The sequence below is a fragment of the Chiloscyllium plagiosum genome, unplaced genomic scaffold (assembly GCF_037043375.1).
Source record: "Chiloscyllium plagiosum isolate Xiang-an unplaced genomic scaffold, Cpla_swu_hap1 HiC_scaffold_12, whole genome shotgun sequence".
Classification (NCBI taxonomy): domain Eukaryota; kingdom Metazoa; phylum Chordata; class Chondrichthyes; order Orectolobiformes; family Hemiscylliidae; genus Chiloscyllium; species Chiloscyllium plagiosum.
In genome coordinates, this window is record NW_028270150.1 from 105459708 (window position 1) to 105475960 (window position 16253).

The window sequence follows — 16253 nt, forward strand, 5'->3', positions numbered from 1 at the left end:
AGAGAAATATCAACCTCTCCACGTCTACGCTTTTTCGATTCTCGCTTTTCCTTTGCAATGTCAAAAGCTCCTATCTGCTCTCTCTGCAATCTGATGCAGACAACAAAGCAAGTTAGCACCAGCTGCCTTGAGTGAGACATGACGGATATATTTCCCTTGATGCGCAACCGAATGACCACTCAATCACTGAACGTCGCGAGCGAGAGCAGCCAAGGCTTGCAACAATGCGCATGCGCCCGCCCGGGCTGCCGGACAACGCATGCGTACGGAGCTGGCCTCCGGATTGGGGAGGGGGGCGCGCAGAACGACAGCGCGGAAGTTGTCGGTGCGGGGGGGAGGGTCAGAGGTCAGCACTTCGCCGGATCAGTTTCCGGTCGAGCGAGTGAGCGAACGGGGTTAACGATCGCCGAGGGGAGGCAGCGGCGTCGCGGATCTGGGGACGTTCACACGGTCAGTCTGGGCCTTCTCCTCGCGGTGTGTGTTAAGAGACGGAGCTTCACCCTGAGCCCGCCCGAGGGAGCGAGCAGCCCGAGGGGCCGCTCAACCGCTACATCCGGGCGCCCACTGGAGTTGGCACTGGATTGTCTCTCTTTATTTTTGAAAGTGCCGTTCAAATGGTTTCTCCGCTCGGGTCTGTTTGGGATGTGGCGTCCTTGAACCTTTCCTTACTCAAACTCCCTGCCTTCCAAACCAATCACTGACCTTTTGCATCCCCCAGCTGGAATGGGAGGAATCCCAACTCCTCCTCAAAATCACAACGCTGCACAAAATATTAATGTTAATGCCCAAATGACCGAGCGTTTTCCATTTCTTTTTGCTCACAAAATAATACTTTCACCAGCCTCCTTCAATAAACTCAAAAATAACTAATTTCTTTTTTTTAGTACAAGCAAAAGGCTGGTTAATTCCCAAGTATGGTGCGGGATTAAAATTATACCGCCTTTTAATCTCGGATCAGGCACGCTCAGAGGACAGGAAGGATGCGCCGACTCTGCGGATCCCTGATCACAGGAGAAAGTGACGACTGGTGAGATCAGAGTCGAGAGACTGTGTTGCTGGAAAAGCACGGCGGGTCAGGCAGCATCCGAGCAGCAGGAGAATCGACGTTTCGGGCAAGAGCCCTCCATCAGGATGTTATGATACTTGAAAGGGTTTAGGAAAGGTTTGCCAGGGTTAGGGGATTTGAGCTATAAGGGGAAGCTCAATAGGCTAAGACCGTTTTTCCCAGAGCGTCCGGGGCTGAGGGCTGACCCTATAGAGGTTTATAAAATCATGAGGGGCATAGATCAGCTGAGTAGCCAAGGTCTTTTCCCCAGGGTAGCAAGAGTCCAAAACTAGGGGGAATAGGTTTAAGGTGAAAGGAAAAAGATTTAAAAAGGGACCTAAGGAGCAGCTTTTCATGCAGAGGGTGGTGCATGTATGGAAGGCATCTAGATGGGTAGATCAGGAAGGATACAGAGGGATAGTAAGCAAATGAGACTTGATTAATTTAGGATATCTGGTTGGCGTGGATGAGTTGGACTGAGTTTCATGCTATACGTCTCTATGACTCTAAATGATATTTAAAAATGAGCAAAGAAAAGTACCCGTTGGTCTGACAAACAAAAGATGAGATTCAATGAAGTGCACCTCACATCTTGTTGACGAGTGAATTATTGACAGCTATAGATTTATGGAATGTTTTCCCAAACAAGACTTCGGTTTAGGTGGAAATCAAGCTGGATCCAACTCTTCGGATAGTAATCTCAATCCAGCTTTTTCAGGAATTACAAAGTAATCAAAATACTGAGAGGTGGAAACTTCCTCAGGTTCTCAACCACTTCGTAGAAAAAAGAGAAGGAAACAAGTGGCCTTACAACAGCTTTTGGAGGTTTTCTTCCATATGACTCCCTACTTTAATGAGTACGAAACCAAATCCAGAAAGACTTTCTCATTTAACTGAGCCTTGGGACTCTATGGTCTCTTTCAGAACTGGGTTTTTTGGTAAATAAGGACAACAAATCCCATCTGTTAGCTCCCTAAGAACTTTATTCAAAGTGACTTTATGCAGTCAGCAGTTGGAGCATAGCCCACATCAAACTGTTAGCTGAATTTGGAAAAAGCCACATAGGTTCCCTGCAAACCTTGGTTAAAGCCTGTTTAATTCAGCAAGTGTTTAAATGGTTGGTTGTCTTCCAGCTTTTCACATAGTCCCTAAATATAGATATGTATTTCCAACAGTTCTACTGTCTTAAAGCTCTTAAGCTTTTATCTCTCTCCAGTTCTGATGTGACCTGAAATGTTAGCTCTCTTCCTTCAGCAGACGCTGCCTATCCTGTTGAGATTTTCTTGCTTTTGATTTCCAACATCTTGTCATTTTGCTTTTGTAAGAGTTCTGAATGTTATTCATTCTACTGTATTTTCCCATCACTGCGCTGTGTAGATGATAACTAGCCAGAACAAAAACATAACATAATCGTCTCTAGTTCTGGACATAAAGGAACTATGTGTTCTTATAGTTCCACATTGCAGGACTTCCAGTCCTTGTCTTCATAATGCTAATCTGTGTGTCCATACTATTCTGTGAAGCAAAATGTTCTGATGTATTTGTACGTTCATTATAGGCACAGCTGAAGGGGTAGCTAATTTCTTGGTACAATGGTTCGCTCAAGATCACGATCCCCACGGTGGAAGCACAGGTAAGTGAATCCTGCCTTTTGAAAATGTTGTTATTCTATGAGTAAGTTCTAATCCTACAAGAGCACTGATGAAGCTGATTACTTGATCATCCTTTGACGCATTGGCCTAATGAGAATAGATCCAGGAAACTAAGCTGATAGATTTCTTTGGACATCAAAAGCAATCCTGTGAGATATTGCCCATGGAAATTTGATTAGAGTCAAAAAACTGATGTCAGAATTGCATAAAGAGGATTTTTTTATCTTGTGTTACAGATTACTTTGGAACTAGTATCTGGTAGAAGGCTATTTGGAATTAATTCCAAATTAGATTAAATCTTTGTTTTTATGGAAGGGGTTGCAATGATTCAGCCTTGAGGCATCATGTGTTTGGTATTGGAACAATGGAATTTTCACATGCCTGTGATTGGGTGGTTTGCTAAGATGAGTAGAGTTGTTGATCAGATATTTTGAGGATGTGTAAACAATAGTGAGCTTACCAAAAGAGGCTCTTGAATAACATTAGCTCTGAGTATTTCTACTTCTCATTCACCTTTGATTCAGAATAGTTCAGGTAACTGGCAAGTAAACCAGCCTGAGAGATACATTCATCTTATAGAAACTTTTGAAAAGCAATATGGACAGATCACCTGCCTCTCAGGGTTGTGGCAAAAATTGAACCATGTTAGGGAAATATTGCAATTGAAAAGAAAAGTGATTAATGGTGAGGAAACAAGTTACATGAATCAACTGGTGTATCTCATGCTCACGGCTATGCCAACATTTCTCAATCTGTGGAGATGCTTTGGATTTGTATTTCCAATGTCCAGTTTGCTGATGATGCAAAGAGGAGAGAATGTGGCAAACAGCAAGGTGGAGTTAAAAAGGAATAAGCTAATGAAAAGCTTAAGTGAGGTGTGTGGTAATCACTTGAGAAGGAAAAGTGCAAGTATGTATGTAATGGAAAGACATTGGAATGCATGGAAAAACAGTTATGTACTTCGGAAATAAAATCAGGAGTGGGCTACTCGGCTCATCGTGCCTGCTCTGCCATTTAATTAGGACATAGAGATGTACAGCGTGGAAACAGACCCTTTGGTCCAATCCGTCAATGCCAACCAGATATCCCAACCCCATCTAGTCCCACCTGCCAGACCCGGCCCATATCCCTCCAAACCCTTCCTGTTCATATGCCATCCAAATGCCTTTTAAATGTTGCAATTGTACCAGCCTCCTACACTTCCTCTGGCAGCACAAGCCATACGCATACCATCCTCTGTGTGAAAAAGTTGCCCCATAGGTCTCTTTTATATCATTCCCCGCCCTCCTTAAACCTATGCCCTCAAGTTCTGGACTCCCTGACCCCAGGGAAAAGGCTTTGTCTATTTATCCTATCTCTGCCCCTCCTTATGGAGATTTACAAAATAATGTCACCCCTCAGCCTCCGATGCTCCAGAGAAAACAGCCCGAGCCTGTTCAGCCTCTCCCTATAGCTCAAATCCTCCAACTGTGGCAACATCCTTGTAAATCTTTTCTGAACCCTTTCAAGTTTCACAACATCTTTCCAATAGGAATTGCACGCAATATTCCAACAGTGGCCTAACCAATGTCCTGTACAGCTGCAACATGACCTTCCAACTCCAGTACTCAATACTCTGAACAATAAAGGAAACCATACCAAACGCCTTCCTCACTATCCTATCTACCTGCGACTCTACTTTCATGGAGCTATGAATCTGCACTCCAAGGTCTCTTTGTTCAGCAACACTCCCTAGGTCCTTACCATTAAGTGTATAAGTCCTGCTAAGATTTGCTTTTCCAAAATGCAGCACCTTGCATTTATCTGAATTAACCTCCATCTGGCACTTTTCAGCCCAGTGGCCCATCTGATCAAGATTCTGTTGTAATCTTCTTTGCTGTCCACCACACCTCCAATTTTGGTGCCATCTGCAAACTTACTAACTGTACCTCTTGTGCTCACATCCAAATCATTTGTATAAATGACAAAAAGTAGAGGACCCAGCACCGATCCTTGTGGCACTCCACTGGTCACAGGTGTCCAGTCTGAAAAACAACCCTCTGTCTTCTACCTTTGAGCCAGTTCTGTATCCACATGGCTAGTTCTTCCTGTGTCCTGTGAGATCTAACCTTGCTAACCAGTCTCTCCTGGGGAACCTCATTGAACACCTTACTGAAGTCCATATAGATCACATCTACTGCTCTGCCCTCACCAATCTTCTTTGTCACTTCTTTGAAAAACTCAATCAAGTTTGTGAGACATGTTTTCCCACACACAAAGCCATGTTGACTATCCCAAATCAGTCCTTACCTTTCCAAGTACATGTACATTCTGTCCCTCAGGATCCCCCCCCAACAACTTGCCCACCACTGACGTCAGGCTGACTGGTCTATAGTTACCGGCTTGCCTTACCACCCTTCTTAAACAATGGCATCACATTAGCAAACCTCCAGTCTTCTGGCACCTCACCTGTGACTATCAATGATGCAAATATCTCAGCAAGAGGCCCAGCAATCACTTCTCTAGCTTCCCACAGAATTCTAGGAAACACCTGACCAGGTCCTTGGGATTTATCTACCTTTATGTGTTTCAAGACATCCAGCATGTCTTCCTCTGTAATATGGACATTTTGGAAGAAGTCACCATCTATTTTCCTACATTCTGTATCTTCCATATCCTTTTCCGCAGTAAATACTGATGCAAAATACTCGTTTAGTATCTCCCCCATTTTCTGTGGCTCCACACAAAGGCTGCCTTGCTGATCTTTGAGGGGTGAAAGCTGAAAATGTGTTGCTGGAAAAGCGCAGCAGGTCAGGCAGCATCCGAGGAGCAGGAGAATTGACGTTTCGGGCATGAGCACTTCTTCAGGAATCTTTGAGGGGCCCTATTCTGTCCCTAGTTACCCTTTTGTCCTTAATGTATTTGTAAAAACCCTTTGGATTCTCCTTAATTCTGTTTGCCAAAGCTATCTCATGTCCCCTTTTTGCCCTCCTGATTTCCCTCTTAAGTATATTCCTACTGCCTTTATCCTCTTCGAAGGATTCACTTGATCTATCCTGTCTATACCTGACATATGTTTCCTTTCTTTAAACCAAACCCTCAATTTCTTTAGTCATCCAGCATTTCCTATACCTGCCAGTCTTTCCTTTCACCTGAACAGGAATATACTTTCTCTGGATTCTCGTTATCTCATTTCTGAAGGATACCCATTTTCCAGCCGTCCCTTTACCTGCCAACATCTGCCCTCAATCAGCTTCTGAAAGTTCTTGCCTAATACCGTCAAAATTGACCTTTCTCCAATTTAGAACTTCAACTTTTAGATCTGGTCTATCCTTTTCCATCACTATTTTAAATCTAATAGAATTATGGTCGCTGGCCCCAAAGTGCTCCCCCACTGATGCCTCTGTCACCTGCCCTGCCTTATTTCCCATGAGTAGGTCAAGTTTTGCACCTTCTCTAGTAGGTACATCCACATACTGAATCAGAAAACTGTTTTGTACACACTTAACAAATTCCTCTCCATCTAAACCCTTAACACTATGGCAGTCCCAGTCTGTGTTTGGAAAGTTAAAATCCTCTACCATAACCACCCTATTATTCTTACTGATAGCTGAGATCTCCTTACAAGTTTGTTTCTCAATTTCTCTCTGGCTGTTAAAGGGTCTATAATACAATCCCAATAAGGTGAACATCCCTTTCTTATTTCTCAGTTCCACCCAAATAACATTCCTGGATGTATTTCCAGGAATATCCTCCCCCAGCACAGCTGTAATGCTATCCCTTATCAAAAACGCCACTCCCCCTCCTCTTTTGCCTCCCTTTCTATCCTTCCTGGAGCATTTGTATCCTGAAACATTAAGCTGCCAGTCCTGCCCATCTGTGAACTGAGTTTCTACATCAACATCATTTTTCCACATTATCGCTATATCTCTTGCTGTTGTTAATATTAAAAATCTAACAATCTGTGTCTTGACTATTCTCAGCCACTGACCCTCAACATGCCTTTGGGGTGGACCATTTCGAGGATTCATTGCCCTCCTCATCTTGATCTTATATATTGTGTTGTTTATTCTGCATTTGAGAGTCTTGGCTATCAAATCCCCTGACTCCCACAAAGGAACATCCTTCACCTATAAACTTTTGTATGTTTCAATAAGACCATCTCCCATCCTTTGTACTCTAAAGATATCTGGTCGGCATGGACCGGTTGGACCGAAGGGTCTGTTTCCATGCTGTACATCTCTATGACTCTACTCAATCTCTCATAGACAACCAGCCAAACTAGGAGTCCACCTGATGCAGCTTTGTTCACTCCCTCTATGTCAGGTATATCTTTCCCAGCTGCATGTCACCAAGGCTATATATAATGATAGCAATATTTCTTTATTCATTCACTCAAATCCTCTTTCAATAACTTTCCTTTAATCCATTCCTCCTCAAAAGTCACATGCCACCTAGTTTTCTGTCATCAAAATCAGAAATATTACATTTGAGCTCAGCATATAAATAATTAACTTAGATTGTTGCTGCAGAAGAATCTGCCAGTATATTTAACACCAAGTGAAATGTTTATTAAATAAGACAAACATGACTGTAGTAGTCAACAAAAAGCTTGACAACAAGAAGGAATTCAAATGCTCTTAATTCTTTCTGTTTCAGTAGTCTCCTTGCCAATTAAGACTCTAGTGAGATTCACCACTATCTCCAATCCAAGACTTTTTACTCTTTCTGGCAAATTTCTATAGGTTCATTAGATGCTTTTCTTCAGCTGGTATTGCTTCGATACTCATTCAAAAGAAACTATAAACTAAACTCTTGCGTTAACTTCAGAGCAAGTGCATGAATTCTGTAAACTTGTTGTTTTGTAGATGTCTTACTAGAAAGTTCAGCACTCTTGTCTCCACTCTTTGGCATACATACATCCATAACTTCTGAATTTTTCTGTATATTTTCATAAATTCTTGTCATTAAGCAATGAGACAGATTTCTTCTTCTTTCTTTTTCCACTAAGCCATTAATTTTATTTCATACCATCATTTCACTTCAAAGGTTATAAAACCTCATTAAAGTGCAAGTAAACAAACGGTCCTCCAGTCTTCAAGGCACAAAAAAAAACTTTAAAAAAAATGAAACAGCAATCATGTTTCTGCCATTACTACAAACACAAATAAGTTATGCATAGTTCCAAGCATTGTCCGCCAACATATCTTTTAGTGTAGTTTTGGACCAACTGGATCACATACAGACTTAATGTAAAATTGCTTCAAATTAAAGTCATTCTTCCCTCAGAGTTCCTTTACAAAAGAATTTTAATTAATCCTTTTTATTTTCTAGTTAATTCCTCAACATCTGGTTCATTGATGTCCTCCAGGGAAGGAAACTGCCATCTTGACCTGATCTGGACGATATGTGACTCCAGATCCACCGCAATGTGGTTGACTCTTAACCGCCGTTTGGGATAGGCAATAATACCCTCAATACACAAATGAATGATAAGAAAATACTGTTTGAAAAACTATCTAGTCTGCATTCAGGAATTTATCTTCCACAGAAATACTGCTAATTAGGTTTACCCAATTTATATGTAGATTGAAATCCTCCATAATTCCTGCATTATCTTGGTTACAAGCCTTTTCAGCTTTCTAATTCATAGTGTCCCACATTACCATTACTGTTTGGTGGCCTCGAAGAAACTCCCACCAGTGTTTGTTACCCATATCTTAATTCATAAGATTCTTTCTTTTCAGTATATTGACCTCACCCATTATTAGTAGAGCCACCTCACCCCTTTTTACCTTTTAGCCTATTCTTCCTGAATGTTGAATGTCCCTTAATATTCAAGTCCCAGACTTGATCACCCCTGCAGCCATATCATCAAATGGAAATTAGATATTATCTGCATAGTTCCATTAATGCTGCCCATTTACCAGTCCTGGTGCAAATGTTTTTCACATTCTGATAGAATGCATTTAGTTCCGTCTTTTTTCCCCACAACTTCTCATCTTGTCCTTTGAGTACAATTAAATTTAATGTTCCATTCTTCTTGCCATACTTTGATTCTCATTTCCTTTATTGTTCTCTTTCTGTCTTTACTTCTCCTCCCTTTGCTTTTTCACATCATTGTTCGCTTGGTCTTTCAGTCCCCATTATTTAATTAAAGCCCTCCATAATGCCTTAAAGATTGCAGCAGATTATATCTGCCATAAATGCTGTTGGTTGCGAATCTTATTAGATCGAATAGATCGGTTAGAGAGACAGTTAGAAACACAGGAATTTGTAAGAACAACAGTATGTGATGGATGGCAGTTATAGGAAGGGGGGAAAGTCTCAGATACAGTCACATAGATGGGTTAACTCCAGGAAAGATAACAAAGGAGGCAGCTAGTGCAGGAGTCTTTTGTGGCTATACCCATTTCAAACAAGTATGCTTTTTTGGAAAATGTAGGGGGTGTGGATAGATTCTCGGGGGAACGTAGCACAAACAGCCAAGTTTCTGGTATTGAGACTGGCTCTAATGCAACAAGAGATATGTCAGATTCCAAGAGATCAATTGTGTTAGGGGGTTCTCTGGTCTGAGGTATAGACAGACGTTTCTGTGGCCAGCAGTGAAAAATCAGATTGGTGTGTTGCTTCCCTGGTGTCAGGATCAAGGATGTCTCAGAGAGGGTGCTGAATGCTCTCACGGGGGAGAGGGGCCAGCAAGAGGTCATTGTCCATATTGGAACCAACAACATAGGAAGGGAAAAGGTTGAGAGTCTGAAGGGAGATTACATAGAATTAGGCAGGAATTGAAAAAGGAGGCCCTCGAGAGTAGTAATATCTGGATTACTCCTGGTGCTACGAGCTAGTGAGGGCAGGATAGGAGGATAGAGCAGATGAATGCAGGGCTGAGGAGCTGGTGTATGGGAGAAGGATTCACACTTTTGGATCATTGGAATCTCTTTTGGGGTAGAAGTGACCTGTACAAGAAGGACGGATTGCACCTAAATTGGAAGGGGACTAATATACTGGCAGGGAGCTGCTCGGCAGGATTTAAACTAGTAAGGGGGGGGGGAGGATTTAAACTAGTAAAGTGGAGGGAGGATCCCAGGGAGATAGTGAGGAAAGAGATCAATCTGAGACTGATATGGTTGAGAACAGAAGCGAGTCAAACAGTCAGGGCAGGCAGGGACAAGGTAGGACTAATAAATTAAACTGCATTTATTTCAATGCAAGGGAAGGCAGATGAACTCAGGGCATGGTTAGGAGCATGGGACTGGGATATCATAGCAGTTACAGAAACATGGCTCAGGGATGGGGATGATTGGCAGCTTAATGTTCCAGGATGCAAATGCTACAGGAAGGATAGAAAGGGAGGCAAGAGAGGAGGGGGAGTGGCGTTTTTGATAAGGGATAGCATTACGGCTGTGCTGAGGGAGGATATTCCTGGAAATACATCCAGGAAAGTTATTTGGGTGGAACTGAGAAATAAGAAAGGGACGATCACCTTATTGGTCCTAATAGTCAGAGGGAAATTGAGAAACAAATTTGTAAGGAGATCTCAGCTATCTGTAAGAATAATAGGGTGGTTGTGGTAGAGGATTTTAACTTTCCAAACATAGACTGGCACTATCATAGTGTTAAGGGCTTAGATGGAGAGGAATTTGTTAAGTGTGTGCAAGAAAAGTTTCTGATTCAGTATAGATGTACCTATTACAGAAGGTGCAAAACTTGACCTACTCTTGGGAAATAAGGCAGGGCAGGTGACTGAGGTGTCAGTGGGGGAGCACTTTGGGGCCAGCGACCATAATTCTGCTAGATTTAAAATAGTGATGGAAAAGGATAGACCAGATCTAAAAGTTGAAATTCTAAATTGGAGAAAGGTCAATTTTGATGGTATTAGGCAAGAACTTTTGAAAGCTGATTGGGGGCAGATGTTGGCAGGTAAAGGGACGGCTGGAAAATGGGAATCCTTCAGAAATGAGATAATGAGAATCCAGAGAAAGTATATTCCTGTTCAGGTGAAAGGAAAGGCTGGTAGGTATAGGGAATGCTGGATGACTAAAGAAATTGAGGATTTGGTTAAGAAAAAGGAAGCATATGTAAGGTATAGACAGGATAGATCGAGTGAATCCTTAGAAAAATATAAAGGCAGTAGGAGTATACATAAGAGGGAAATCAGGAGAGCAAAAAGGGGACATGAGATAGCTTTGGCAAATAGAATTAAGGAGAATCCAAAGGGTTTTTACAAATATATTAAGGACAAAAGGGTAACTATGGAGAGAATAGGGCCCCTCAAAGATCAGCAAGGCGGCCTTTTGTGTGGAGCCGCAGAAAATGGGGGAGATATTAAACGAGTATTTTGCATCAGTATTTACTGTGGAAAAGGATATGGAAGATATACACTGTAGGGTGACACTTTGCAAAATGTCCAAATTTCAGAGGAGGAAGTGCTGGATGTCTTGAAACACAAAGATGGTTAAACAAAATCTGCCCTATTACATAGACCACAAAACACATTGAATTGAGGTCCTGATTCAAATAAGGCAAAACTGTTACATAAAAGGATTTTCTGAACCAGTATTTTACAAATTAAAGTATTTAATATCAAACATACTCAGCATGGTACAATTTACATTGAAACATCTTTTTTCAACCCAAGTATTAATACAACTTTAATTTCAGCGTTTCTCGTAATTTTTTTGCATCATCTCGCTGAAATTACACTTATAACAAGGGAAACCCCTTGCAGCGGACCACATGGTGCCATAGTCCAAGCCACTCTCTTTCCCTTCCCCTGAACAAAGACTCGCGGAGTCGAGTTCACAGCACAAAAATCCAGACAACACTTTCCTGGCACTAAGTGCACTTTACTGTTGAGACCCAAGCGGACCGGCTCCACTTTCTCCCCCTTTTCCCAGTGACACCATGTTAGAACATAGAACAATACAGTGCAGAACAGGCTCTTCGGCCGTCAATGTTGTGCTGACATGTGAACTATTCTCAACTCATTCCCCCTACACTATCCCATCATCATCCATGTGCTTATCTAAGGATTGTTTAATTCTCCTAATGTGGCTGAGTTAACTACATTAGCAGGTACAGCATTTCACACCCTTACCACTCTCAGATGCCTCTGGCATCTGTCTTAAATCTATCACCCCTCAATTTGTAGTTATGCCCCCATCTACAAGCTGATGTCACCATCCTAGGAAAAAGACTTTCACTGTCTACCCTATCTAATCCTCTGTTGTCCCGAAAGTACTTCTAAGGGGAGATGTGGGGAATAAAGGCGATAACATTAAGAATTACCAAATATTGTTTATATGTACTTTTTGAAGTTCCCGGTTTCTAAGTTTTTTTTTGGAGCCTCAAATTTCGCCACTAGGAGACTTTAACCCCCTTTAACCTTGGGGACTTTTACTCCTCCTCACGGGGGCTTGAACCCCTTTTCTTAGTAATGTGTCTGGGGGCACTAGCCCCAATTGAAGCCCAGGGGATTCAAACCCCAATTAGGGAGTTCAAACCCCAATTGAAACCCAGGGGACTCAAACCCCCATTGAAACCCAGGGGGCTCAAACCCCAATTAGGGGATTCAAGCCCCAATTAGGGGATTTAAACCCCAATTGAAACCCAGGGGGTTGAAACCCCAATTGAAACCCAGGGGGTTCAAACCCCAGTTGAGACCCAAGGGACTCCGACCCCAATTGAAACCCAGGGGATTCAAACTCGTTTGTCAGAATGTTAGTGATTTGAACCCCTGTTGGTCAGCACATTTATGAAACTGTGTCTATCAACTGAACTCATTACAATTTGAGGAGTCCATAGAATAGAAAGCAATTGAATGAGGGGACAGTTTCCGACACACAGGAATACCGAGAGGGACCATGGTTTAACATCTTGCCTTGTGGGCCTGTCCCGTCGTGTTCTAGGCGATTGCTGACACCATCCAATCATAACTATTTCTTTGGATTCCTATCTGGCTCGCCCATATTGTCATCCCGTTTCCCTATCCCAGCATCAGTTAAAGCAAACACTCCTCTATTCTGGACCCTGGAGGGACAGAGAACGATCGCCCACATGCACACAGACATGAGTTCTCGGTCTTCTCTCGAACAGCAGGTTCTTGTGGAATTACAGGGAGCAGCATCCAGATAAGGCCCAATCTACATTGATTGGATGACGATACAATCACTGAGCATCAACAGTAAAGATTGTCATCTGGCATCACACGATGGATGTTCCTCACCTTGTTCACTGGCATTATGCAATGGATGTTCTTTAACTTGTTAAACCACTAATCTTGCCTCTAGCACCTCATTGTTTACTGCAAGTTCTTATATGGTCAAAGTCATGCTAGCTGAGGCTCTGTCAAGCAACCCTAAACTTAACTCTTTCCCTACCTACTCGTACCTTACACACTTTTTCAGTTGGACATAGTCTGCATGGATTTGCAAATGGGACCTCATATTTGACAAACTTGGTGAAGTATTTTTGAAGATATTACCTTCAAAATTGATAAAAGTAAAGCTGATGGACACAAGGATCAGTAGTTGTGCCGTAGCTGTTCACAATACAGAGGAACCTCAATTATCTGAACAACATGGGTGAGGCGTATTTTGTTCGGATAATCGAATGCCAGATAACACAATGCAGTCAAACATCAGGACCTTGCAATCTTGTCTGGACAATCCGAAATTCGGATAATCGAATGCCGGGTAATCAAGGTTCCTCTGTATTTATCAATAATTCGGGTTATGGCTTCAAATGTAATATTGCCAAATGTATGGGTGATACAAAGCTAAGTGACTTTGAATGTAGAGAGGAAGCTGTAAAGTGGCTTCAGGATTTTGGCATTTATTGAATATAATATGGAAAAATGCGAGGTTCCCATTTTTGGGAGTATGTTTGGAGTATTTCTTAAATGGTAAATGATTGAAAAGTGGAAATGTATAAAGATGTCGTTGCTGATAAGTCACTAAAGACTGACATGCAGGTGCAACAAGTTATAAATGTTTTTAGCACAAGAGAATTTGAGTGCAGGTGTAGAGAAGTCTTGCTTCAGTTGTAAAGGAGCTTGGTTAGACTACACCTGGTTTTAGTATGTAGTTTTAGTCTCCAAGGTCAGGACATGTATTATTACCATAGATGAAGTGCAATAAAGATTCACAATATTGTCTCCTGGATATTGTCCTTTGGGACAGTTTGGGGAAACTCTCTAGAGTTTCAAAGAACCAAGCGATCTAATTGAAGTTTCCAAAATACTTAAAGGAATAGGCAGGTTGGGTTCGGGTAAGATGTTCGGGTAAGAGAGAGAGAGAGGACGAGTGATGGTTTATACCAAGGGTCATCATGTGAAGGGAGAGATTCATAAGTAGAGTCCTTCATGGTAACCTTGGCTGGTGTATGGTGTTGGCATCACTGCATCATAAACCGGATATGCAGCTAATTGACCTTGAACAATCTAGAGTTACACTGCACAATTTAAAAAAATACGGGAATGCCACTTGTAGGAATTTTTTTTAAACTCAGGGTTGTGAACCTTTGGAATTCTGTGCCACAGAACATTATGGAAGCTTAGTGTTTGACTGTGTTTTAAGGTAGAGATTGATAGATTTCTGATTACTATTGGCATTCCATGTTATGTGGACAGAGGGTTGGGAAAAGATATTGAGTTTTTGATCTTCTGTGATCTTACTGAATGGTGGGGCAGACCCGACTCTTGAGTTACTTTTCTGTTCCTATGTTACGGCCATATTCGAAATAAGATTTTCGAAGGGTTAGTGCAGAAAGATGGTTTCCCCTCATAAAATCATTGTTATTGACTGATCCCAGATTGGTTGGTATACAAATAATGCGCAGAATTATTGGGAAAACGAAGGAGCAAAGTATTGTTAAAATGTTAAGGGAGGTATTGCAGACACAGTGGGACAAATAAACTCCTTTTTCCCTCTACCAGTTCTGTATTTCAATTCCAGATTAACATTGAGTGAGGAGTGAGACGATGAAATATGCCTTTGCGTTAAGTTTGTTAGAGAATGGAATGTCTTGCAGTTGAGTGAGAAAGAGGAAATGTTGGTAAGCTGCTGAAATGCTTGATTTATTGGTATACTCTGATTGGTATAACCTTCATTTGAAATTAATTCCACATTCAATTGTTTATTTCTAATTAGTATCTACTCCCCGTGGTTTCCCTCGGATTTGTAAACTGGAGTCGTTTTATGCAATGGATTTTTGGGTTTTCATAGTAAAAGTTCCATGTCAGTTGTTTGTAGCGATCATTCATATATTTAAGTGTCTGTCACACATGACTCCTGTTGCCCTATATTTGCTACTGTTTATTATGCTAATCTCCCACGCTTTCCCCATGCTGACAATCTTTGTCTTCATTGGAGATTTTACATTATGCAGCATACGACATTGTTTGGATTGCATGATGCAAATGCACTGACTTTTAGAGTTTTTACTCAGTGTTATAAATCTCTACGAGTGTGTGTGGTGAGTCAGAAGGTGCATCATGCTCAAACTATATTGATGATAAATATGTAATGTTCAGTATACCGTTACAGCCATTCAATCCATTGTCAATAATCCCATTTTCCTGCTTTTTGCCTGTCGCCTTAGAGGCTATACCAGAGGAAGTGAATGTCTAAATATTGCTTTAAATCTTAACAGGAGTTTCTGACTCAAACATCCTTTCAGGAGTTGAGTTCAAGACTGTGTCACCACCTTCTGGGTGAAATAAAAATTTCTTCAACTCTACTCTTAATCTTCTACCTTTTAACTTAAATCTGTGCTTCTTTGTTATTGATACCAGTACTAAAGGATAAAGTTCCTCCCTTTTCACCCTTTCTATGCCCCTCATAGCTTATTTGCTTATACTAGGTCCCCTCTCAATCGGCACTGCTCTAAGGAAAACAACCCCAGCCTGTCCAATTTTTCCTCATGACTCAGGTCCTCCAGCCCAGGCAGCATCCTGTTAATTTTCTCTACACCCCTTCTCATGCAGTCGCATCCTTCATATAGTGTGGCCTAAGCGCTTTATACAGTCCCAGCATAACTACCTATGCTTCAATTAATAAAGTCTAGAATTTCATATGTTTTCTTAATCATCTCATTTACCTGCTTCCTACCTTCAGGGATGTGTGGATATGCACACCAAAGTCCCTCTGAGCTTCAAAGCTTTGCAGTGTCCTACCATTCATAATGTAATTCCTTAGTTTGCTGGCCCACCTGAAGTGCATTACATCACACTTTTCTGGGTTGACTTCCACCAGACCAGATCTTTAGTCTCCTGCAGTTTAGAGCTATCCTCCTCATTATTTGCTGCCCTACTAATTTTTGTGTCATCTGCAATTTCTTCATCTTACCCCCTTCCTTAAAGTCCAAATTGTTAATGCACACCACAATCGCAAGAGTCCAACACCGAGCCCTGAGGAACCCCACTGGAAACAGACTTCCAGTCACAGAAATGTTCCTCTACAATCACCCTCAACTTCCTGCCTCTCACCCAGCTTTTGATCCAGCATGCTCATTTACCTTGGATCCCATGGGCACTTCCTTGACCATTCTGCCATGGGACCTTCTCAGAAGCTTTG

The 16253-nt window shown here is 41.8% G+C and overlaps 1 protein-coding gene across 2 annotated transcripts in view; it reads left to right on the top strand.

Annotated features, from left to right (window-relative positions):
• Positions 1–339: 339 nt before the first annotated feature.
• The window catches only part of LOC122554874 (BCLAF1 and THRAP3 family member 3-like), a 58247-nt gene continuing 42333 nt past the window's right edge, over positions 340–16253 (top strand). Inside the window, exons 1-3 of one of the 2 annotated variants that reach the window (XM_043700228.2) lie at positions 340–450; positions 885–1027; positions 2604–2678. In XM_043700228.2, coding sequence (XP_043556163.2) covers positions 2638–2678 — 41 coding nt within the window. In that variant the 5' untranslated portion in view covers positions 340–450; positions 885–1027; positions 2604–2637. The remainder of the gene's footprint in view (positions 451–884; positions 1028–2603; positions 2679–16253) is intronic. The other variant, XM_043700227.2, reaches the window with a different exon arrangement.